This window comes from Scophthalmus maximus, chromosome 15 (assembly GCF_022379125.1).
Source record: "Scophthalmus maximus strain ysfricsl-2021 chromosome 15, ASM2237912v1, whole genome shotgun sequence".
NCBI lineage: Eukaryota > Metazoa > Chordata > Actinopteri > Pleuronectiformes > Scophthalmidae > Scophthalmus > Scophthalmus maximus.
This window is the reverse complement of record NC_061529.1, coordinates 2,753,106-2,780,068: the sequence shown is the minus strand read 5'-3', so window position 1 is coordinate 2,780,068 and position 26,963 is coordinate 2,753,106. Positions and strand designations below refer to the sequence as shown.

The 26,963-nt window shown below is 45.1% G+C and overlaps 1 protein-coding gene across 5 annotated transcripts in view; it reads right to left on the bottom strand.

Moving 5' to 3' along the window:
• The window catches only part of slc4a11 (solute carrier family 4 member 11), an 87,270-nt gene that overhangs the window by 46,838 nt on the left and 13,469 nt on the right, over positions 1–26,963 (bottom strand). For 3 of the 5 annotated variants that reach the window (XM_035609747.2, XM_035609749.2, XM_035609750.2), the window contains exon 2: positions 2,635–2,685. In XM_035609747.2, the coding sequence (XP_035465640.1) occupies positions 2,635–2,685 (51 nt within the window). Of the gene's footprint in view, positions 1–2,634; positions 2,686–24,725; positions 25,451–26,963 lie in introns of those variants that run through there. The other 2 variants (XM_035609748.2, XM_035609751.2) reach the window with 1 other exon arrangement.

Sequence of the window (26,963 nt, the reverse complement as noted above, 5' to 3'; positions counted from 1 at the left end):
AATCAATTGTTACTGCTGAATCTTTGTCAGAAGGTTTACAGATGTAAATGTGTCGGTTAAAGATTTGGTTTTCATTCTTTCTGCTGAACAGAGTAGAAGAGTAGGAGTTGGTCAAACAATAACCAAACATGAAAATTAAAAAGATACTTTGATCAGTCATCTCTTTGCTTTTGTTGCTATTCATTTTAACCATGCATGTTGTTCAGTCTTGTGTATGTATTCTTTAGAAATGTAATGTTTAACTCCATCATCAACATGCCTTTGTATCATCTGGCATAGTACAATGAATTCAATTTCTCTGATCAATGAGCACTGTTCGTGTCAAAAGATATAAGAAAAAACATCTTAATTTGTCACTGAGAGCAACACAAACATGTGTTCTCCAATAGCGATTCTCTTTGATTTACCTGGGAGATAAATATGAATGACTTTAAAGCATAAATGATATATGACATAGATGTAAATGTAAAAAAAGCTAAGTGTTGGTCAGTGGATGTTTTGGAGTGAAGTCTTTCATGAATCAGGGTCGAAGCAAGTGTGTGTGTGTGTGTGTGTGTGTGTGTGTGTGTCTGTGTGTGTGTGTGTGTGTGTGTGTGTGTGTGTCTGTGTGTCAGGACTCAGCCTGGAGCCTGTTAGTATGACTCATCCCGTCCCGTCGCCCTGACACAGCAGCACCTTAAATCCAATCCTGCAGTCACCGGTGGAGTGAAGCTCCCAAATACCATCAAGCGATCGACCTGCTGCGACGGAGGACGGTGTCTGGTGCTCGTGCTCTTTATCTGCTGACCTTATTCGCGAGGAGCCCCCCCAACCCCCCCCACCCCACCCCAATTTCAGCTTATTCAGTTTGCCTTGCGACAGGATCATCATCCTTCAGCACTTGACATTATTTGAACCTTTCTGTGTCGCCACCTTCGCCTGCGTCTCGCTCTCTCTCTCTCTCTCTCTCTCTCTCGCTCTCTGTACCTCAGACTCACCGACTGGGCTCCGACTTTCAAATCACCTTGGGAGAGAACGACGACGGCGGCGGCGGCCGAGCAGGAGAAACAAATCCACGGTTTTACTCCAAAATATAGCCATGTAATGTTTATTACTTGTTTGTTGTGCTGTAATTATTCTGTTCTATTTTTTATCTTTTGAAATATCAAGCAATCTTTTATCTTGTATATATACTTGAAATTAAAGCCCCAGTTATGCAATTCACCAGAATTAGGGCTGATTGTATTAAAAAATCATAATCTGGATTCTTTTCACAGTGTAATTTATACGATAAATGTTGTTATTCAGATGAGGGAAGCCGAGCTGTAAGAACAAAGCAAGCCACATTGACTTTCTGATCTAATGTCATCCAGGGCCGCAACAAACAAAAGTTTTCATAAACAGTTTAATACATGTAATGGAGCTATGTTTACAGATTACAAAATATGAGTTAGTTTATATAGTTACAATTGAAATCATCTTTTCACTAATTTCTTCTTCTGTAGTTCCTCATCAGCTGTAAATCTCAGCAACACATTGCACACTTTTTCATATTGCACATTCAGTATAGTTTTACTTTTTAAATATTACATTTTTTAATGTAAAGTTGCCCTTCACTTATACTTACAGTTTCTTGCTTTTTATGTGAATTTGCTTTAAGTTAATTGCCTTATCCTCCCCTCATATTATTATTTTTTCTTATTTTTCAATTTAATATTTCATTTAATATAATTTTTCTTTATTTTCGATCAAATTAAAATAAAAACAAGTGTTTCACTGCATAGAAAAACCAAAACATATAAAGTGTCATAAATCATATATGTCTGAAAAGGAGCAGGAGGAAGCCAAAGCTTACTACAAGCTTATTACTATGCTTGTTATGCGCCAATTACCAAATCAAACTCCTTGTAGGTGAAAACCTTCTTGGCAATAAACACGATGCTGCTTCTGAAATCATTCATTGAACTGAATAGATTACATAAACGGATAACTCTGCATTATTTATTGACATTATCATCCTGCCCAGAACCTCAGGACACCGACAAGACCGACGCCCACTAACGAACCTCTGAGACGACATTGGTGGATAACGTTCACTTGCCGACGACAATGTAATTACATTTTACGTCCTGATGGAAGGTTGCCTAATGAAGACGGTTGTGTTCAGGTGCAGCGGGGGGGGGGGGGGGGGCTTGTGTGGATCCGCTGGGTGAATTGGTGAGTTACAGGAGGATAATAATTGGTGAGACCGGGAGATCCGATGCGAGCGTATTCCGTCCCGGCTGCTTGTGCTGCTCATACTAATTGGGCGCCTCTCCTTGGCTTGAAGGTAACGAAGCTGCTGTTATCATAACAGCCTGAGCAAAGTTCATTATTTATATCCAGATGCAGCCGAGTGCGAGTGCGGGCAGACTTTCTTTTCGGTTTCTGTGCTGCAGCTCTAATCGTTAAAGTCAAATCTTTCACTGTGGATAGTATGTACAACGCACATTAACTGGCAAAAAAATCTTTTCCCACCATGATGAGAGAGATCACTTTTTGGGTTCACGCTGCGTCTTCTAGTTCTCGGTTGCTTTTCTCTTTTTTTTGCATGGAGGAAAAACCGGCCAACGTTGAACATTTGGTGCATTTATTTTACTGGTGACTCAGACTCACCCATTTCTTGAAAGAAGTATCCATTCTTGGACATCCCAGAGGGAGGCACCTCTGCAGGAGAGAGAGCAGAGGAGGACAGTCATCACCCAGGTGAACAGGGGAAACAGCAACAGGCCATTTTCAAGATGTACCCGTTATTATGAATCCATTTTTTTAAATAATTAAATTGAAGAGATTTGCTTATAAATAGAAACACGAGCCATCAGCAGAACTCTGTTATTAATAAAGTGCTGGTGTTAATGTGGAAAAAAACCTGTGCATTGAAATATATAAATATATATTAGGGCCTCGTGGATCCAGAATGAACCATTAATTCAGTAACTCACGAAACAATCCGCGCCCTAAAGGCCATAAGGAGACACTGCAATGACAAACTGATGACACTGAACACAGCCCCTGCTCAACAGTGTTTCATGTCTGGTCTCATATTATATATACTATAGTTTCCTTCTTGTCAATAATTACCAAGTATAACCAAGTACTGTCTGTGTATCTGAAGCCTGAGATGATTTGCTTTTTCCTCTGAGCCACAGACACGATCAGAAACTCACAGTGAGTCACACAGTTGCACTGGGAGACATGTCCCTTTATTACAACTAACCCACACCGAGTCATTTATGATGAGTCAGTACATGTGCCCGGTCATGCCGTCATACACAAGTGTATCAATCCGCAGCTGACTGACTTTATATTTTATATATTCTCTTGAAAACTGCAGTGAGCGGTTGTATTACAAAAGGGAAAGTTTGTTTGGTATTTGCTGACAACATCAAAAAGTAAAAGTATGTGGGCAGCATTACCCAATAAAGTACTGACTAGAGGCCAACAGATATATATGTTCCCGGCTGAGACTTTCATACTTTTTAACCATAAATAATAAAATAACCCAAATTAATTTCTAGACAAAAACTAAATGAAAATAATTGACGGCGTCAATTTGCTGAGGAATGTTTTACAGTGCGATTATTATGAGCACGGAGAGGAAGTGCTATCAGTTTGCCGTGGAGATGGATGCTGCCTTCTGCGGAAGAATGCAAACGTTGACCACATTCTGTCTGTAGATCTTTCTGCTGAAAGTGAGTCAAACAAAACTCCCCCGTGTGTTTTTATTTTCCCATGTGGTTTCTACAAATATCAGAAAAGGAGAAGAAAATATCTCTGTCGTCTGAGATGCAGTGTTGACACAGACACACGGATTCTTTTTCCATCACTCATTTAGACTGCTTTTTTTTTTTTTGTCTGAACAAAATGTAGTCTAATCATAGTGAAAAAATGCTTTTCTCCGAAAAACCAAGGTGATGTCTTCAGACCTGACCAGCGGCCTGGACCAGACGCTCGATATGGGACCGAGAAGAACGGCACGTCCTCACACCTCAGAGCCCGAAAACCGGGGAATTCTCTCTCATTCCAAACTGTTGCTAATCAATCTGTGCAGCGCTGAATAACCGTCGCTGATGTCTGCAGGTCCTTCTGTTTTCCAGTTGACCTGAAGACACTTTTATCCACGTTTTTCGAAATTGTTTGCTGTGATTGATTTTGAACATTTTAAATAATGTGAAGCCAACGACCTCAAGTAGCCCTTTTTTCCACCTAAGGCAGTTCAAGCGGCGGATCGGATCAGATGTTTGTATTTCGACAGCCAAGGAAATAAAAATAAAACTGGTTCCAGAATGGCACCAACGAACCGCTTACGTCAGGAGCCGGGGGGCGGGACTCTGGTGACGAACGAGACCGGCATTTTTAAATAACGAAATTCTGCCTCGCGTCCCCCAACCTCCCCCGGAGGGATGGTGGTGGTGCCCCGCACAAAACCCCAACGCGATGGGGTGCGCCTCCATCCGCCTCCGTCCGCTCAGAGAGGGCTGCACGGTGGCGTAGTGGTCGGTGCTGTCGCCTCACAGAAGGGTCTTGGTTCGAGTCCCAGTTCAAACCAACCAGGGCTTTTCTGTGTGGAGTTTGCATGTTTCTCCCCGTGTATGCGTGGGTTCTCTCCGGGTTCTCCGGCTTCCTCCCACAGTCCAGAGACATGCAGAATGGGGTCAGGGTCATTGGAGACACTAACTTGACCGTAGGTGTGAATGTGAGAGTGAGTGGTTGTCCGTCTCTGTACGTGGCCCTGTGATAGGCTGGCGACCTATCCAGGGTGAACCCCGCCTCTCGCCCAACGTCAGCTGGGATTGGTTAACAAGTGGGATTGGCTAACAAGTTAGGACAAAGCCTGAGTTCGAGTACAGACAACGAGAGATGGCGACAGCAGGATGAGAAGGGACAAATAACTGGAGAAACTGAAAAAGGGAGGACAGAAAATGATCCTGGGATGAAGCTGCAATGGTCGGCCAAGGAGAAACCTGGCATTCCAGTTGACCTCGAGCAGCAACTGACATTCTGGAAGCCCTGGTGGATGAGACATACCATAAAGACACAGAGGCTTCATATCTTGACAGGGGCTGTTCAGACTGTGTAATGTGAAGAGAAACTTTCTCTTCTAATTGGGCCAAAGTTGTCGAGGATACACCCCCCCCCCACCAAGGAACAAAACGGTTCAAACCTGTAGTTGGACCAGGGGGAGCAAAGAGAAAAGAATTCCCTTCGGAGCGATGATGAACGGCGTTATCGGGAAAAAAACAACATGCTCATTAGGAGGAAGAAACGTTAGCCAGGCGATGATGACTACATGCGATACACTTTTCATCAGCAAAGGTCTCGACTGTGCTAATACGTTGGGTGATAATCCTCGACGAGCAGGCGAGGTGTGGCGTCTTATATTTATATATATATAATGGTGGATGTCTCATTTTGGAATTAAACTTAATCTGGTGGAGAGTGCGACGTTCCAGAGTGTTTTGTCGCGCGGCGCCGTGGATGTGTGCAGCATTGGGATGACACAGAAAGGCGAGGCAGATACGGAGCGGCGATACTTTGAAGGTTATTGAGACATTGTGCTGGAGGGAGGGAGGGAGGGAGGGAGGGAGGTGGTTGTCACACTACCAGACCTCAGAGAGGCTTTTTCCTGAGCATTAATCCAACACGTTTGCATATTCATCCTATAACCAAAGATCCACAACATGACTTGCGGGTATTTTCCCTGACTTGACTGCTAAAATCACCAGAGATGGGGACACGAGGACACACACACACACACACACACACACACACACACCTGAGCAAGCACGGACACGAACCGCTCTCTGGTAAATGTCAGGATTGAAATCCGTTTCTTTTCCAACGTGTCAAATTTTAAACTGACTGTGTGTGAAACTCTGATGTAGAGGAGGGAGCATCAATATGTACAGATCTCTGCTCTTGAGAGGATTCGTGAGGAAGCCTTGGATAACACACACACACACACACACACACACACACACACACACACACACACACACACACACACACACACACACACACACACACACACACACACACACACACACACACACACACACACACACACACACACACACACACACACACACACACACACACACACACACACACACACACACTAAATTATACAAAATATTCCTTCACTCTCTGGGAGTTGGACTCACGGAGTACAACAACAAACTTGTGATTAATTTATTCACACGACAACTTGCAACTGCTTAATCTACACAGGTAGTGATGTAGTGTCGCTGCTTGGTTCTGTCCTAGATACTCGCACTTTGGCATATTTTATAAGTCCATTTCTTATCGTATATCATTTAAAAAAAATGCTTTCTTGCTAATAAAATCCCAGTATCGTTTGACAAACGATGGGAAATTTTGATATTTTCTTTATTGCTAGACCATGAAGATACTAGTTAGTTAAGGGTTCGGACTCATTAATAAACATTTTAAATATTATTTGTTTAACCTGCACATGAACTGACTTAAAATGTCAAATGTTTTGGCTTCATCCTGCATTGAGAAAGAAGAAAGTTGTAAAATGAAATTGCTGGATCTGGATAACTCCCCAAAAAATTAATTTAAAAAAGGTCTTTGATAAAATTTTCAAGCAAAACTGAATATAACTTTTTGGAGAAATCCTGCAAAAAAAAACAAACAAACAAACCAAACAGGTCAACCACATAACGCCCTTGGCGGAGGTTCGGAAAAATAAATCAGGTGGTGGTTTGAACGGGGTCAAATTTCTTTCTTACAATTTCTTGGCACAGATCTTTTTGGGGAGTGTTGCTTTCGCCTCCGACGGTCCGTCACGTGACCTTCCCCCGCTCGCTTTCTTCCACCTTGGTTTCGTAAGTATGAAATTGTAAGCTTGTGTCATCACAGTTTCCTTCTCCACCTTAAATTTTTTTAAGGTGGAGAGGAATGGGGGGGGGGAATGTGACCAGGCGAGTTGATAGCGAGTCTCGTTAACAATGACAACCGGGGGCAGTAGGTATGTTTCTCCCCACCGAACTTCCTCATATCAGTTCCCTCATCTGAGCTGCCTTCTAACACAAACCTCTTTGTGTGTGTGTGTGTGTGTGTGTGTGTGTGTGTGTGTGTGTGTGTGTGTGTGACTGGGTGCGTTTGATTGTGATGTCAGTCACATTAACATACATCTTTTCCCTTCACCCTCCTACACAGCACTCGCAGGTCGATCACGTCCCTGTTGTGCCGTCTGCTCACCTGCAGCCGCTGCATTAAACATACAGTTTCTCTCTCAGCAGAAATATACTCGCCTCGCCTAGGAGCATAATGGATACATATACACACACACACATATATATGATGTTTATTTGACCTCACCTACGAAATATTTCACTGTTTTTTTCTCTTCCAATGTGCAGCTGAATAAACTCAATAAACAGAGTCGTGCTCACAGCTCAGATGCCCGAGGCGCAGCCAGACTTTTTTTTTTTGCCTCATCAAATGTGTTGTGGTCCAACACAATTTTTTTATTTTTCCATTTGCTCCTTGTGGAGACAAAGGCACACATCTCTCGGTTATGATTATTATCATTGCCGTCATTATGGTTGTTATAACCACACGTGCAACCTTTTACACAAAGGCGATGGGAATTTGGACAAACAACCATTCACACCTACGGGCAATTTGAAGTCTCTGACCTCGGCTGCATGTCTTGGGACCGAGTGGCGACCGACTGCGACCACTGGTTTGTGAGCTGAACGTTTTGGCCATCTTGGGTTTTTTGAAACCAGAAGTAACCACATATCAGTCCAACTGAAAGCTCGAGGACACTGACTGCACGTCCACCTGTACACCTGCGACCTTCACCCATTTTTATATACAGTCAATGGTTTGGACGGCGGGAGGAACCTGGAAAAAAACCCCCCGCAGACACGTCGGTTCGAAATCCAGAACCTTCTTGCTGTGAGGCGACGGTACAGAACACTGCACCACCGTGCCGCCCCATGTCGTATATTTCCATATAACTTCCAGCGTGGCGTCTGAACTGAACGCTGTCACACTAACGGGAGGCTGCAGCGGCAGCGCAGGGTTAAATAAACCCAGTGATTAAATGCATGTCATGTTCCACCTTATTAAGAGTCGCTGTAATGAATGTATCACTCAGCTGTCATCTGTTATGCATCAGTTTAATAAACCACAAAGTACCGAGTGAGCCAATTTCATAATAAGATGTTGAGGTGATCGTCTATAACTAGAATTACCGCCTCTGCCAAGTTAGTTTATATAAATATATCATAAAATGTCTGTTGTAAAGACTTTAATAAAAAGTTTTACATTCATTTGTCATAACTACCGTGTGAATTCTGGAGTTATAGCAACATAAAGCATGTTTTGCGAGGTCGCAGTGACCTTGACTTGTTTCCTTTAACCATGAAGCGGTTGTTGTTTCTGCCGAGAGAGGGAAAGGATTCCCTGACGGCGCTCACCGCTACATCACGTTCACGAGAGTGGGACGGACAGAAATAACATCACACAAAGCCTCCGGCCTCGGCTGTCGAGGCATCTTTTGGGTGATTGGATTGCGATCCAGACGGACGCCTCAGCCAAAGGGGGCAAGGCGGGCCGTTTGCTCGAGCCCGTCCTCGCTCGTGATCCTCATTACTTAAAGCTTTTGAGTCCTAATGTTTTTAAAATCACGAAATGATGTGAGAAGTGACGACGCTCCTCTTCCTCGATTGCATTATTTTTTATTTTAATAACTGTCCAGCCGTGACATCCCCGTCTCGAATATTGCACGTGGTGGCTTTTTCCAAAACATCTGAATAAAACTGTTAAAGCTACAGTGTGTAATATTCAGAAGAACTTATTCACAGAAATTGAACATATCGTCCATAACCATGTGTTCATATATGAGTTAAATAAAGTTCCATGAGGGGGACCCGACCTCCGTGTGAGTCTCCATGTTTCTACGTCGTGTTGAATACGGTTGTTCAAACTAAACGGTCCAGAATACGTCGCGTTCCGGATGTGTCACCTGTCGGGTGCTCAGTTGGTTTCGGTTTGCAACTTTACCACCAGATGGCCCCAGAAAAGTTACACACAGGGGCTTTGAAGACTTCATGTGGAAACTAAACTGGGATCAATAAAATAAAAAATCTACAATTCATCATAAAATTGAAATGTGGGCAAAGGTTTAGTTGCCAGATAAAAGTTGCCAGATAAAAATTGACTTTGTCTAGAAATGAGATGTTTGAAAACCAGTGAGCAAAGCCAAATCTTTTCTTTTTTTTTCATTAGAACATCCTGTAGGGGCTCGTCTTCTATCTAGGCCGCTCATTAATTCATGCGGTGGCAGCTTCCTGCGAACGCGGCGCTCTGAGCTGCATCTCACTCTGAACGTCGTGGGACGACGAGGAGCGGCGGCAGCAGCATCGCGAGGCGCTCGGCACCGACAGACGCGGAAACGAGATTTGGAAGGATCGGAGGGGGAAAGCACCTTCATCCATGACACGGCCAAAGCAAATAAAGAGCTTTGTTCTGAAATTGAAGAATCTTATCAAGTGACACTTTCGGTGAAAGTCACTTAACGTCCTTTTAACACCTTTGTCGGTCAGTAATTCCAACATGAAGAGTGACACACACGTGCAGATCCTTGTTGGACAGAGCTGATTAAGGAGCCTTCACGTTCTTCATGCTCCGATGCTCTTCCAGAGACGCGGCTCATTAGCAGTCATGAAGGGTTTGATTGTGTTGTGCAGGGAAAAGGAGATTCGACTCCTCAAAACTCTCCACAAAAGGACAAGTTTTTAAAGCCTTTGCGAGGCTTCAAATTTCTTCACAGACTAACACTTGCTGCTTTCGCAAAGCGAACAAACACAAGCAGTGGTTGGATACAAGTGGGGCTCTTCAACGAAGACGAGCGTGAAAACAGCTCATGCAGCCAAAGGTGTGCTGCGTGATAACTCCGTGCAGAGAACAGGAAGGACGTCTACTTTTTAAGGAAGGAAGTCAAAGCTGGTTAGAATAGTATCTCGCCCGCGTGTCATCGCTTCGACTGATCTGCTGTGTGTGTGTGTGTGTGTGTGTGTGTGTGTGTGTGTGTGTGTGTGTGTGTGTGTGTGTGTGTCAGGCCTTTCATCATGTACGTGAGGGAGGAAGTCAGTCAGAGTATTTTAAGTGTCACAAACCCACAAGCAAGGCGACCGCTCCGTTTCGCCGCTTGATACGGCGTCAGTACAAAGCAAAAAACTCTTTGTCCGTGACCAACCAGAGGCTCCGTCTGATACGAGCTGTCTGCAGAGACGACGGCAGGTTGTTGCTGCTGCTGCTGCAGCGGTGGCGGGTCTTGCAGCAGCTTGGAGGACTCGTGACGCAGCGGGGCAACAGCTGTTTGACAAAGGCAGACTGGTGACTCGAGCCCCTGCTCTGAATTCTTCACCTTTTTGATCCCTGTGTTCTCAAAGGGGGGGGGGGGATCAAATGTGAAGGGAGCGTGATTTCCCACAGTATCCCTGCCAGGCGCAGTGTTGGTGATTTAGATGCTCCGGGCCAAACACTGCGCCAAAGACCAGTAGGTGTTAACACATACGCACATTTAACATGATTTACCACCACCGCACCATTACTGCCCCAGGACGCCAAGCCTTCCCCTCCCTGGCACGAGGAAAGAAGACAACTGCTTACTGGCAGCTTGTTTCCCTAACTGATGATTCTCCACTAGAGAAGACAATGGGGGGGGGGGGGGGGGGGGGGGGAATTACAAACAGAGGCTTTAGCCCTCGTCTTCAACTTTACAAAACAGAGACGTCTGTGTGGGTTTTTTGCCCCACAACACCTAAAATTACCGTTTGTAGCCTCTTTTGTTGTGTGCAGATTAAGAATGTCCTCGGTTCATGTCTGGACACATTCACTCATTGAGCACAACGCGACAACAAGTATTCGCAGAGAAGAGTGCGGCCGGAGAGATTTGATTTTTGTTGTTGTCATCAACGTGGTGGTCCGTCTCTTCATACGCTCCAACTTCCTTTATATTATTTCACCCACATAAAACAGTTATATTTTCCCGGAATTCACTTCTTTTTTGCCGCTCCAAAAAAAGCAGTTGGAAAGTACCGTTCATATCTTTTCCTAGATCTATTTAGTTCTGAAGTTGCCGTTGCACTGGTTTGTACAGTTACTGTACTGCTGAAAACGTATTATTACTTATTATTTTGATAAGCTGTGCCTGCAATTTATCAGCTATTTAAAGGAAGTAATTGTTTATTCCTAGATTTATTTATTTCTGTGCTTTTTCAGTTGTGACTGTCAAAATAGACACTAGAACAAGTTCTATGACATTGGTTCTCTGTATGTATCTATTGTCAAAGGGGTTTCGACCTGAGCCTGGCTAAACAACGATGACATCAATCATCACGTCCATAGAGGGTTAGTAGTAAACAGCTGTCAAAATATATATACATATATATAAGTTCTTATTCTTTTAAATGCACAGCTATCGGATCAGCACACAAAGTCCAGGTTAAGGAATCGGTATCAGGAAGAAAAAAATGCCATCGGAGCATCTCCAACAAATATACTGTCTGACTTTCACTTCATTAATTTTTGTAAATAGGCTGAATATTTTTTTTACACTTTTACAAAATGTTATTCAAACTGGTGCAAAAAGGAATAATTTTCAGCCAAGGAATAAAAAAAAATTCAAAATATCACCAGACGTATCCATCAGCAAGGAGAAAAAAACTGCCCTGCTGACAAATCAGATTCACTAAATTGAGAAATAGTATCAAGATAAATCGTTGTTTACTGAGAGGCCGCAGATGTGACGCACTTCAACATTCCTGCTGCCGTCGGACGGCTGCAGGAATTTAATCAAGCGAGCGCGAAGGACTTTCCACATTCTACGAGCGGTTTTATAGGTAAAAAAATCACTCGTTACTCGAACCCAGTAAAGACTTAATAGCGTCCCACCCAAAAAATGTGTTTCTGATGTTATTTGAATACTCCAAGACAACAGGAGGTCAACTGATACGACCCTCGGTGTGTGTGTGTGTGTGTGTGTGTGTCTAAACCCTCCCTCTCCACGCTGGCTGCTCTGTCTGGCAGTGCACTGCAGGTGCATGCAAAACGGACGCCAGGAGCCCGCGAGGGACCGAGGAGAGGTGAGGCTGAGAGTCTGCAGTCACGGCGCGGAGAGATTAAAAATGGGCCCCTGCTGCGTTTGTTAGGGGGGAATCTACGAGGGGCCGGGCCGGCACCGGGGAGGAGGCCGGGCCCTTTGTTGGCTAATTGTGCCCGCGGGCTCCGTTGGCAGCCGTCCTCTCTGGAGCTGCGGCCGCTGAGAGGTCCCAGGCGGAGAGGGAATTCCTCCCGATGCTCGGCTCCGCTCGAATCCGCTCTCCTCGAACAGCAGGCGCACGTTTGGCCTGTACCCGACTTGTGAGCGCGCCAATTACACACATGTTGTGGATCTAGGTTGTATGCGTTGTTATGCGAATTCCCCAACAGGCATAACAGGCGGCATTCCCTGAAATATCGCGATGGATCATGTCTCTGCAATGCTCAATATTTTTGCTACCCCCAAAAAAAGAGCGAGTGGTAAAGTGGTGCTTAAAGGGGCAGTGAGCGATTTTAATCGAATTCACTTCTTTGCAAAACTTGCTGCGACTCAGGGGTTTTGGCCTCGCGGTTGACGCGTCGGTCTCCCGTACCAGAGACTGTGGGTTCGAGCCCCGACCAGTCCAAAAAAATAAATCAACAACAAATTATTACCGCCCGATTTCAACGATAAGTCTATAATAATCAATCAGTAGAACATTAGTCTACAACTGTTTTGATAATGAATAAGGTGATTTGATGATTCCAAATTACTGTGAACTGAATGTTATGGAACGTGTCCATCAAAACACGACATCTGAGGACATCACATCGGAATTTTTTTTGTAATGTCTGATGTTTGTATAGACCCAAGATCCAAGTATCAAGTAATTATTTGTAGTTTCCCCTCAGGAAACAAATGAGATGAATAATGATGGAGAACAGACGTCAGCAGGTATTAAACCTCCGCCGTAACTTCACGTGTGACGGAGCCCGAAGCTGCTGCTGCGATGCTCCCGACATCCCGGTCATCGTCCCGTCTCCCAGGGAGCTCCAAGAAACCCAAACTGCAAACTGGATTCATGCTGGGATCTTATCCTTCCCCCTTATCACCAGCTGACGGCAAATCCACCTCATGCTGACCCGGCAAAAGTCTCAGGAATCCACCAGGAAGAGCTGCTTGCGAAGAGGCTTCTCTACCGTTGTAATCTCGCCCCAGACAGACGAGGGGAAGGTGGGGGAGCATTAGCACCGCGCTGCACCCACAGCGTGTCAACCCGCGGGCTGAAGACAGGTCTGGCTTCGGGTGACGTAACGTGTCAGGAAACGCGACTCGGCGCGATTCAGCTCGCCGTGAAACGCGCGATGATCGGCTGGCGACGAAGAAGCCTTCCCCGCAGTTTTCATACCTTCATATTTCTGGACGTGGATTCAAACTGAAGTGAGACGTAGCCGTGTGAGTTCAACGTCAGGAACCAGCAGGTCAATAAAGTCTCACCTTTACCCGTAAATTATGAGCCTGAGGTTTCAATATTGAAAGAGGTTTTCATTGGCTACAGCGACACATGTTCAAACGTGCTCATATTCTCAGAGTGAGGAACTAATCCTTTTGTACATGCAGCCAACAAAAGAGGCCCCATGAAGTCTATTCAATTGTTAAGTAGATTGACGGAAAATCAGCAGCTGACGTTCGATTCATCGATTTTCCAAGAGGGAGAAACACTCCACTAACTGAGACACTGTACCGTCCTCCGGCCGCAGGTACAGTGTCTCAGTTAGGTTCTTTGGATAAAAGGCGGCTTTTATCCAAAGAACCTTGGAAGTATGACTCACTTCAGCAGGGGAGAAGAAGGAGAAAAGAAAAGAAAACTTCTTTTGTACTTTCCCCTGTTCTGTGTCCTTGAAACTCGATTGGCAGAAATCTATATTCAAACTCGGGGGTACAATGAACCGCGCGATCCCGCCACGGTCGGCTTTGTCAGCGAGGGGACGCCGGCACGGTTAACAGGGAAACGTAGAGATGATGGACAGAAGCGTCTGGAGAGGAAGAAAAATAAAGAATAATTAAAACTTAAAATGTCAAACTATCACATTTAAATTGGAAGAATCCCTCTTGAGGGCTGCACGAGTTCCATCACGTTGTCTTTCATCCGTGACGCGACTTTTTTTATTTTAGCGCTGATGTTTACTCGGTGTATTTAAATCCACACAGTTTTTTCCAAATGAAGATGCTCTGTGGCAGACGGCCGCGTCCTCGGGCCTCGGGTCGGACGCTGGCGATGTCACGGCAGAGGCTTTGACCACGCCGCCGCCTGGCAACAAGACGGACGGATGCTGGCAACGTGTTTAAATCTGTTCTCATGCACACGCAAATATGAAGTCAAAGTCCACGGCAGAGTCGGGAGGGGAGAGCGGAGGAAGGGAAAGAGCCACAGGCGACCCGGAGCGAAACCAGTTCAACCAGACTGAAAACTTATTTTGTTAATTTGCGGAATGTGGGAAACCAAAAACTGATGTTGTTCACTTTGAATAATCTTCCAATTAAAAATGTATATTTGTGCAAGGAATATATATTCAGGCCTGCAACTCTTCTGTGTTGTTTGCTTCTCCTCTCCATGAATTAAAGAGGCGTCTTCTCCTCCTGCTCCTTTCACCTGAGAGGGATTTACAGTTACACAGTTCACAGACGAGTCCGGCGAGACGAGACGAGGCGTCGTGACTGAGGTTAGCGCAGGAACGTGCACCCATTTAAACCTTCCCCCCCTCCACTCTCATCATTCTTCTTTTCTTTTCTGTTTTGTTTTTCCCTCCATCTTTCCTTTTTGTTCCTCTCTGCGGCTTCCCTGTCCTCACATACGCAGGTACGGGATTATACTCAGGTGCTGCAGCAGGGACGCCCAACAGTCCACACACACACACACACACACACACACACACACACACACACACACACACACACACACACACACACACACACACACACACACACACACACACACACACACACACACACACACACACACACACACACACACACACACACACACACACACACACACACACACACACACACACGATGGCTGCAGAAATTGCCTGTCTTGATTTTCATGTGGGGTGGTGGGGGGGGGGGGGGGGGGGACCAGTCAATGCTGTGGGGATTCCTGCTAATTGCTTGCACATTCCCGTCTTCCTCCGGCTCGATTAAAGCCAGGCCACCATCTTCGCTTTCAAGTCTGCTGCTCTCTCTCGCTTTCTCTCTCTCTCTCGCTCTCTCTCTCTTTCTCGTACTGCCTGCTGCAGCCCGCCCGCTCTCCGGCAGCACATCTCGCTGCTTTTCACTCGCGGTGTTTCCCCGCGCCGCTGCACTACAAAGACACGGCTCCGGCTGAATCGGTGCGAGGCAGCGGGGAGAGGAAACACGGCCGGCTACTCTAATGCACATGTGACGTGCTGTCAATCTCCACCACATGATGTGAGGTCCTAGTACGTTCCCCACCTCAAGTGTGTTTCGTGGGGAAACAAAAATGAATTTTGGATTTTGACTTGCAGCTACATTAGCACAGAGAGGTAAAATATTAAATGTTATGGCTCTTCTTTTTTTTTTTTTTAGAATGCGGGGCCCTGGCGAGAATCAAACTAACCTCAGCGGTGTCAGTGTCTCTCTGCTCGTCTAAGGTGTTTCCCAACTCGCGCTGGCAGAATTTAAATTAAGGAACCTTGGCTGCCTACTGTTCTCCAGATTACAGTCAGCGAGTCTCGCTGCTGGCCTTCCAGTCTAATCCTCCACCCGACACTGGGGGGTGGAGTGGTTTGTGGAGTCCTCTTGTCTATTCTACGTCGTGAGCCTTCTTCTTCTTCTTCTTCTTTTTGCACTGCAGGTGAGATCCTCATGCTGTACGTCACCCAACGTCTGCACTGGACTGATGTCAAGTCATCGGCACTGAACGTGCAGAGGGATACGGATGCGACGCCGACGCTGCAGCATACAGAAGATGTAAATGACACTGTCACGACATGCGGCAAAGGACAACAGGGACGCGGGACTCTGCGTGAATGGACAGAGCAGAACACCACATATGGGCCAAGACTATACATGACTGTGTGTGTGTGTGTGTGTGTGTGTGTGTGTGTGTCTAAAGTCAGCATTCAACAGCTGAATGAAAAGAGCAGCGGGAAGGAGAGAATGTCTGCAGGACTCATCGGACTACATGAGGCTACTTGTTTGTGCAATTCAGAATGCGTCTCGTCGGAATTGGGCGGGAAATACATGACAGGACATGGGTGTGTGTCTCTGCGTGTGTGTGTCTGTGCATGGGTGTGTGTGTGTGTTATATCTCTTATACATATTGCCGCACTCTATTTAGCACAAAGATATTTCTTGTCCGGCGCATGGAGACAGCTTTACAATCAAGGTTTGGGAATTCATCGACATCCTCGGACATCTTGGAATAATTACTTTTGGTGTTTGTGTGTGTGTGTGTGTATGGGGGGGGGGGGGGGGGGGGGGGTGTTTCACATATCGAGAGGAGGCGAGCAGCAGCACAGCACCATGTCCACCACTCGGTTCTGTTTGTTGCCTTTAAATTAAATTCACTGCGAGGGAGAAAGTGAGGCAACGCTGTGCAGAGCGACATGGACAAAAAAGAAAAAAAAAAGGGGAAGCGAGACAAAACACCTCACCCGAGCGCGGTACGGCTGCAACCTGTGGACGTTTGAATCTGCAGGGGGACGGGCGTGCACGCGTACAGTATGTGTGCTGGTAAACTGCAGCACGATTACACAGAGGAGAAGAACAGGAAGAGGGACCACCAACGTTGATTTCATTTGAGTTAAAGTAGCTGCATTGTTTGTGTGTGTGTGTGTGTGTGTGTGTGTGTGTGTGTGTGTGTGAGCAGCAGCGAAATGATCCTCGACTTCAAGCGAAGAGACAATGGCGACAGTTGTATTTTGAATGACATTAAGACGTGACCTCTCCGACGAGTCACATTAAAGTGGATCAAATCTGCACTAGCGTCAGTTTCTCATCTTCCTCTTTCACCCACTGAACGGCTTCGACACTCCGGAGATTCAAACATAATCTGTTACTAAAAAAACAAAGCAGACATCCAATTTTTTTTTTTTTCCTGAATAACAAGAAGCTCTAATAGTTCTCAATGACTGCGAGACTGTCTGCCTTCATAATCGGGGGGTTAAAAATAACTGCTGTGGTGTAACTGGATTCAGTCTAACTCGATTTGTGATTACTGGTTGTTTTTCTAGGAGGAAGCACACTGGAATTAAAACCCCATTTTATCTGACCGTTGAAGAGGAAGAGGGGAGAGGAGGGGGAGGAAGAGTTTTGCTTTCATCCTCAAAACAATAGATGCTTTTTATACGTCCACATCCGGAGGGTATGAAGCAATGTGGAATTCAGAGCTCCGCGAGAGTCACATGTTAAATACCATGTTAGAACTAAAGGGTTATTTCTGTGCGTGGTGCTCGTGGAGATACGCGGCTCAATTAGTTCGGTAAAATTCGACACCAGGGAGGAATTCAGAATGGATCCTTTACTATTTTTTTAGAAACCCTTCGCCTTGTATGTTCTGTCGGCTGTGAAGAAGAAAACTGACGTTATGGAGCAGTAGAGAGAGAGAGAGAGAGAGAGAGAGAGAGAGAGAGCGTTGTGCCGACAATGTTCACTACTGTTCACTACTAGGCTATAAATTAATAACAATATTACAACTAATCCAACCGATGTTTGGCTCATTCTTTGACTGATCTGATTTCAGCAACATCTTCTCTTCTGCCTAAAAACATCTCAGGCATCGATTCTGCATTTGGAAATATATCTGGAAAAGAAACTTCTATCAAATTATTGATAGCAGAAATACATATTTGAGTTGATTGTGCATAACACACAAAAATGATTCAATTAGATGTTGCTTGATTTGTTTTTCCAGTTTTTGCTCATCTCAAATTTATCTGCTTTGTATGAAAAAAGAAGAAGATTGTTTTCATTTCAACAATTGGTTTTTACTCGTCTCCAAAATGGGATTATTAAACGTATTGAGATGCTGATCTCGATTCCTGCCCCTCTGTGTGATTTCATCTTTGTGAGACAAAAGATCCCGCGAACTTCCAGTGAGCAGGGAGACCCAGCGCATCGAATCGAGCACTCCTGATTGTTCCCCACGCTGAAGGAACAGACGATGGGTGTGCGTTACTTCAGCTCACAGACAGGAAGAAAGAAGGGAGCGAGGACATCAAGGTAAATAAGTCTCACGTTTGAGAGACAAAGGCGAGCAGAAATACATGGAATGTAATCGCTAATTGTGAACCATAAAATCCATACTACTACACTTTCATTTTAAGTGACGCCGCAGTTAGCGACTGCAGGTGGCTCACAACTAGCACAACGTTATGCGGGCAGTCGTGTTGTTGTGACCGATAAGAACCAATCGGGTAAGCGAATGCGGGGAACTGCGTCTGTTTTAGCCCGTCCGTACTTCAACGCTCACCCAGAGTTCTCAAATTAAAACAGCGCTTGAAAACTCCGGAGTCGAGTAAAGGGCGGACGTGAAATGCCTTCGCCCCGCCGTGAGAGACCCGTTATTTGCGTCGGTTGAAATATTTGAACTAAGGCTAAATTTTTACGTGACACGATGTCGGAATAGCCAATTGGGGTCCCGCAGCATTAGAAACTGGCGACAATAAAGGCCAACTACATCACAGCCCCTTCCAATGTACTGACAGTCTGGTGATAGAATAAGGACAGACCAGCGTTATAGTTGGGGGAATGAAAAACTGTACCTCCGAAACGGAAACTTCATAAACTTAAACCACGAAAAAGATGGCGCTCAAAATGTTTCTGACATGTATCTGCCAACCTGACTCTCTTGCTTTGAAAAACACGTAGGACGACATGGATGTGGTTTTTCTAGTTCAGAGCAGAACAAATTAATTACCGTCATTACCCAGTAAAATCCTTTAAGCTTTATCTGTAGCAACAGTTGTTGCTGTTGCTGTTGTTGTCGGTAATTGCACCTCATTGATGTCAGAGCGATAAAATCCTTTATCACTCACAAACTAAGTGGTTGAATTCACGGCGCGAACCAAACACTGGTCACACGAGGTGATTTCAGAAACTCACGATACAGTAGATGAACCTCGCTGCTCACTGACGTCACCTGACTGTAAACTGAAAGTTATGGAATAAAATTTTATATGAGCTTGAATTTTCCCCAAAAAACACACCAAAGTACCGTTTTGTGCCTTCTCTACCTTTTTTGTTTTTTTACAAACACACCCCTGTCCATGGTGTGTGTGTGTGTGTGTGTGTGTGTGTGTGTGTGTTTCTGTTTTGTGTATTTTATGAATTCAAGTATCGAGGTAAAAGAGTGTCCGTGTATGTAGATGTGTGCGTGGGAGAGGGAGAGGGAGACTGAAAACACAAAACAAAGATGGAGCGAGAGAGATATGAAGACAATGTGTGTGTGTGGTGAGTGTGTGTGTGTGTGTGTGTGTGTGTGTGTGTGTGTGTGTGTGTGTGTGTGTGTGTGTGTGTGTGTGTGTGTGTGTGTGCACGTGCGTGGTCAGCGTTCTGTGTTCCTTGAACTGTGCATGATGAGTGTCTGTCTTGACACATCTACATAATTGTTTTGTGTGTGTGAACCAACAAATTATGTAGATGGAGTGAATTGTGTACATAATTATGTATACGGACAATATCTGTGACAGTTGGTGTGAGCGTGCATTTGTGTGTGTACAATTAAGTGTAGGTGTGTGTGTAGGTGTGTGTGTGTGTGTCTGACGTTTAAGGAAAAAAACGCCCATGTGTAAATATACTTGGGGATGTGTGGCGGTCTTGTCATGTCTTGCATGGATGTGTTTTTGTGACATTTCAATGTGTGTGTGTGTTACTGTATAATAATTTGCATGTTTGTGTGTGTGTGTGTTTCTCCTCTGCCCAGATGGCTGTGCTCAGAGGCTGTAGCTTCTGAGATCTGTTGCCAGCAGTGAATACTGATCAGAGATCACTGTCTCTCTCTCCACACACACACGCACGCACGCACGCACGCACACACACGTCATCCATTTTTTTTCTCACACACACACACACACACACACACACACACACACACACACACACACACACACACACACACACACACACACACACACACACACACACACACACACACACACAAGCACACACACAAGCACACACACAAGCACACACACACACACCTCCACTTCCACATGGTCGAACTAGTAATTCACACCGGCGCTATGTGTCCGCCATGCTGATGCTCCGTGGCTGCAGCTCTGATTATGAGTCTGTCCGTCACACCTGGAGATCGACACTCTGCCGACTCGACGTGGGAGGCTTCACTTTTGTGTCATAATGACTTCATTCAGGCAGAACAGTGTTTTGTTGGTTTTTTTATAAAGCAGCAGCAGCAATGTCATTACAATGTTGTTTTTACTGAGCGGGATCTGACGTCTTTCAGTAAACTCTTAGTAGCTGCAATGGGCTCCCTCCTAGAAAAATTTCACAAACGTGTCAATAGACAAAAAAAATGAATCTGCAAAACAGATTATTAAGCGTTTCGACAAAAGTGCTGAAAATTCCCAAATTTCAGATCCTAAAAATGTGAGTTATTTTCTCTTTTGTTGTCTTAAGTGGCAATAAACTGTTTCAGGAAGTCACTTTGAGTTTAAGTGATGGACATTTTAGTGATGAAATGATTTATCTATTGAGAATATGACCTGATAAAGAAATAATTGTGAGTTGCATGCATAAAAATGAGAATGCCTTAAAATACTTATTATTTTTACAGTGAATTTTTTTACAAAGAGTTTAAGCACTTATATATAGAATATTTTATAACTCGTTGGACATGATTTTAACAAGAATATCGTGATAATATATCGTAATACTATCACAATATGGTAAATATTAATCAAACTTAATCTTCGATTCATTACACCAGACAAGTAGTAACTTGCTTCAATGTACTCATCACTTGCATTATTAATTTTGATAAATTGATTCCTCTAAAGTATAAACTGTAAAGCAAATTAAAGCTTTTTTCTTTTTTTGAATATGACCTTGTTGCTAATGAACCAACGAGTCAAGGAACATTTTAGAAATTAGTCTTCAGGGCCGTAGTCGTCATAGTTGAAACGTTCTGTTAGTAGGTCGACGCTGCACCGTTGAAGGCTGCAGTGAGCGAACACAATCAGAAACCTAAATCCACCTGCACCCAGATATTAAATAAAAAACCCAACTGCGTTATTATCACACCAAGTAATTACATGTGGAAGCTCTGCAGTAATTTACAAGTCCATAAAACCAATCCCACGTCAGCTGACCTCCTCCCAAGGCGTCGGCTGCTCCTTCACCTGTCAGCAGCTTGACCCGACGATGATGAGGACACAATCTGGAAGATTACTCACAATATGCAGCAATAAGGGGCCTCGCTTATGTTACGTTGCTCGTGGGACCGGTTCTGTGTGGGTTCGCCGAGCTTCACGTAATCATTCTGATGAACGTTCTGACGTGTTCCTGTTCGGTAATGTGGGCTGAGAGGTCAGATGAATCCGGAGGGGCAGTGAAGTGAATATGGAAAGCGAGGAAATTTAAACCTCTGGCAAAGTTACTGTTGAGTCACTGGCGGTTCGTGGAAGGTGAACTTCTCAAAAAAACTATCAGGGTCCGCGGTCTGAATTTTACCCAATTATTAAATGTTCTGTTGAGAATGATCCAGACTGGAACCAGCCCGTGGCCGAGAGCTGTCGGAACGACTTATCGGGGTTCGAATATAATTTGTACATTAGTAATAATGAGTAGAGCCCGACCGATATGGATTTTTTGGGACCGATGCAGATATCGATATTAGGGAGCAGAATATTTCTGATACCGATACATCCTCCGACATATATATATTTTTTTATTCAGTCATTGATTCCTTAGATGTTGTCGTCAAACCTCCATGACAAAGAAATGTAATTGAGGCTTGATATTTTAGTTGCATATTATATATATATATTCTTTTTTTTTATCTGTCATTGATTCCTACGATATCGTACAAAGACAAAGAAATGTTATGATATTTTAGTTAAACCAAAAACTTTATTATAAATAACTATGAATAAAAAAGAAAACACAAATACAACCATATATATAGAACTTGAATTAAGAAAATAAACATAATTTATTTTATATCAAATGTAAGCGCAATGTTTTTTCTGGATTTTTTGTTCAGAATTTTCTGCAAACTGATATTTCGGTCGACTCTAATAATGAGACTGAATGTATTTGCACCTTAAACAACACAATTAAAGACAGAGGTGCATCCTCGTCTGGAACTCCTTAGAACTTATCCTCAGCTGGAGCAGTCACCTCGTTCTGTTTGCTGCTATGGACTGTTTTAATGCGTCAGTCAATCATAACTGTTTATGTTTTTCCAGTAGGGTTGTACCGACCCGAGTGGAACCCTGGACACCGACAGATTCTTCCAGATGCTTCCTACGGTGTTTCAGTAGATTTGTGAAGGTGCTGAACGTTGCCAGAGAAACGTTCCCAATCTGATGTTGTAAACACAGCCACGACGCTCGCTCACGTTGAATTGTTTTTCAAATGCGTCACGTTATTTGGCCAATCAGTGCACAGCGTGTACGAGGCGACAGCGCGTCACGTGCATCCACGTTATCGGGGCCGGCCGACTGCGAATGTCACTAAATGTCAGGATCTCGAGGACTCACTTGAGAAGTAGGTCGTCTTAAAGACCGATCGCGATATGTACAGTGATCTTCAGATGGTGGCGATCAATAACTCAATCCTGCAGGTGGAGTATATCTCAGTCAGTTTGTTCCACTGGGCATCAAGACCTTGAGATGCGCATTAAAAAGTCAAGGTTAAACAAAAAAATCTCTAGAAATGAATGGGATTAAAAAGGATTAGACGTGAATGATTCGACTGAATCAGACATTTTGTTCCATCACGACCGAACACCAACCTCAACCTTTTTATTCTGCCGTGAGGATCAAACCTGCCCTCTTCGCCTCTGATCAGCTCCTAAGCAAATGAATGCAAATGACTCTTCAGAGGACGAGACACGGCAGTGTCCATTACGCCCCGACACACACTCGGAAATGTAGTTAGTGTGCACAGTGCGTGACGCCCACGCCCACGCACACGCACACGCACATGCATCACATCTCACCAGAGCACGACTGAACTCGCACAAATACGCACACTGACGTTTGTGCACATTATTATCCCATACACACCAGGCTGGGCACTCAGAGGAGAACACACTCTCACACACACACAGTGTCAGATAATATTTACGCACTTGCATTATGTCCCTCTCTCTCACACAAACACACACACACACACACACACACACACACACACACACAGACACACACACACACACACACACACATAGTCTCAGATAATATTCCCGCACTTGCATTATGTCTCCCTCTCACACACACACACACACACACACCAAGACGCAGCATCCTGCTCGGGCTTCCCAGACAAAATGAAAGTGAGAATGCAGCAGCATCACACCTCCAAATGGGCTGCGGGCTCTGCGAGGACTTTGGTTGATGGGAGAACTCGCTGCTCCCCCGTGGCTGTCACCATCACTAATCTGTCCATCTTCCTCAAACACACACACACACACACACACACACACACACACACACACACACACACACACACACACACACACACACACACACACACACACACACACACACACACACACACACACACACACACACACACACACACACACACACACACACACACACACACACACACACACACACACACACACACACACACGTCATCCATTTTTTACACACAAAAACAAAAGCTGATCAGATTTTTTACCCCCTCATGCACAGAAACCCATTCATACATGTGCACGTCCACACACTCGCGCACAGGGTTTGGATCCCGCTCCGTCTAGCAGGCGCACACGTGCACGAGCCGCGCCAGTGCAACACATGAGAAAGTGCATTGCGAGCGCAGGCGTTCGTTCTCCGCATTCCAGCTGTCGCTGCCCGACAGGTATGTATTGTCTTTTTGTCTTCTGGAAATGGATTTTTTTTTTTTTTTTTCTTTTGCAATGCAATCTCTCCTCAACGTTCAGTTCCTGACGTGAAGAATTACGACGCAGGACAAAACCTCTCGTGTCGCATACCAGACATAAACAACAAGGAGGAGGAGGAGAATGAGGAGGAGAAAAAAAGAAAAAAAGGCAAAAGAGTACTCACTCAAAAATGCAAAAAGAAGAAAGAAAAAACCCGTCTGTGAGCAATGCAGGGCTTCTACAACCCACCTCCCTCGGCGAGAGGAAATAAAACAGGGTTTCTGTGACAAACAGAGCACACACACATTCCTAAGTATGCAGAAAGAGCAAACAGGGGAAAACAACCCCACCAAATATGTACAGTGAACCACACACACAAACATCTGCCGTGCCTCCGAGTGGCAATGGAGGTGGGCTGCACATGTTTTGCACGGGGGGGGGGGGGGGGGGGGGGGGTTCTCGGGTTTCACTAGGTACAGGGAACCCCGAGGTTCTCCCAGCGTCGTGCACAGCTGAGGAGCAGCTTGGAGGCTTCTGCTGTGCTTCACTTACCCGACGGCACGAAATGAAGAACTTTGTTGGTCTCCATGGCTGAGCGAATGTTGGCGAACGCACACTTCCTCTCTCCAACCGCCTCCTGCCACCCCCCCAAAAAAGTCAACCCATCATGGTTGTGTTATCCTGTGCTGATGAGTGCGAGATCACCTCTGCTCCCTGTGCCGCGCTCTGTTTCTGACTGCCTCCCTCAGACACATGCAGTGACTCAGCCCCGCTCTGCCCTGCCTACTCGCTGTCACGCCGCTGGGTCCTAGTGCCTTCGTTTCCGCCCCCCGCCACCAGTCAGCAGCCTATGGCAGTGCGGCGTGCAGCGGGGCAGACCTGGCGTCAGGACACACCTCCTCCTCCTCCTCCTCTCTCAACGCACCGTGCAGCATGTCGTTCCTGTTGTCGGCCGCACCGACCCACCTGGTCGCCATGACGCCTCGACAGAGCACACGTGAACAAAGAAGACAATCTGTAACGTCCGTGATCTCCCTCACATTTCTCTTGTGCCATGGTTGGAATGGTAGGAAAGCGACAGCGTCACGCGTTGTGGTCGTGCTGTCATTTCACAATGCAGCCATTCATGACGTAGGACATGAAGTGTCCTGGATCAAACTGACATTCACCCAAACCCAGGAACCGACGGCTGACGAAACTTTTCAGCCAAGTTGTAGAAGCCTGACGTCACTCTGGGATGGCTCTCGCACGGTTTCCTTGTCTTTGTCTCTCTCTCCCTGTCTCTCACTCTCCCTGTCTCTCTCACACACACACACACACACACACACACACACACACACACACACTCACACTCTCTCACACACACACACACACACACACACTCACACTCTCTCACACACACACACACACACACACTCACACTCTCTCACACACACACACACACACACTCACACTCTCTCACACACACTCACACTCTCTCACACACACTCACACTCTCTCACACACTCACTCACACTCTCTCACACACTCTCTCACACACTCACTCACACTCTCTCACACACACACACACACACACACACACACACACACACACACACACACACACACACACACACACACACACACACACACACACACACACACACACACACACACACACACACACACACACACACACACACACACACACACACACACACACACACACACACACACACACACACACACTTTCAGATAATTTTTAACTGCTTTTCAAACATAAACAGCTTGAAAGAAGTCGCCTTGGGGCTCTGGGAGATTTAGATTTTCACTATATTTAAACTGATCTTATGAACTATCACTCGCCAGAGGACTAGTGGTTGGAATATCTACCATGTGGCTACAACGTCGACCTTTCTCTTGCTCTCCCCAATGTTTTACATTTGTTTTACTCGCCCAAAAAATCTATTTCTACTCTGGCTTGTAAAGCAGGTTGACACTTTCATTTCATGTGGTTTTAGTTTTTGGTTTATTTATTCAATGTCTTATTGTTCGACGGAGGGCGGGCGGATATTCTCGGGCTGTGTTTTACTCGCGCAAATAAATATAAATGGTCTGACGGCCAAACTCGCGAGACGCAAAAAAATTCGAAATTCGCTCCGCGTTTCCTGTGAACTCAATTTAAGACGTGGGATCCAAACATTACAAGGAGGCGGTGATGTAACTAACCACTCTCCTGGATCCTGGACGACCCAGTTACTTCACACTGGAGGTGTGAACACCTCAAACCACAAACTGCCACGGCGAAGCCCGACGCATCACAGACACTTTCAAGTGCAGCTCTGACGAACAATTCCTTTGCCCTTCTCACCAAACATTTTTTGCTGCTCCCAATAGTGTTTCCACGATAAAACCTGTCTGCAGCTGCAACTAAAGCTTATAGTCAAATCCAATGCCTGTCACTTGCAGTTCAGTGTTGCTGACTCTTCTATTAATACGCACTCACAATATTTAGTTTCAGAAATGCTCGTTTTCCGTCACTGCTGTCGCGAGATTGGACCCGTTTACTTTTCCACTAATCTTTCTGTTGCTACAATAATGACTTTAGTTGTGTTTAAAGTGAAATGCATGTGGTTCTCTCATCTGTTCTCGTCGCATGGTTAATATGTTACTGGTTCGGTCTATTAAATGTCAGAAAATATGGATTTATTAGTATTTTTCTAAAAGGCACCATGTCTATAAAAATTGCTGGTTTTGTCTGAGGTCTAAACTTTGGATAACATTCATCTCATCAGCAACACAAATTATGTA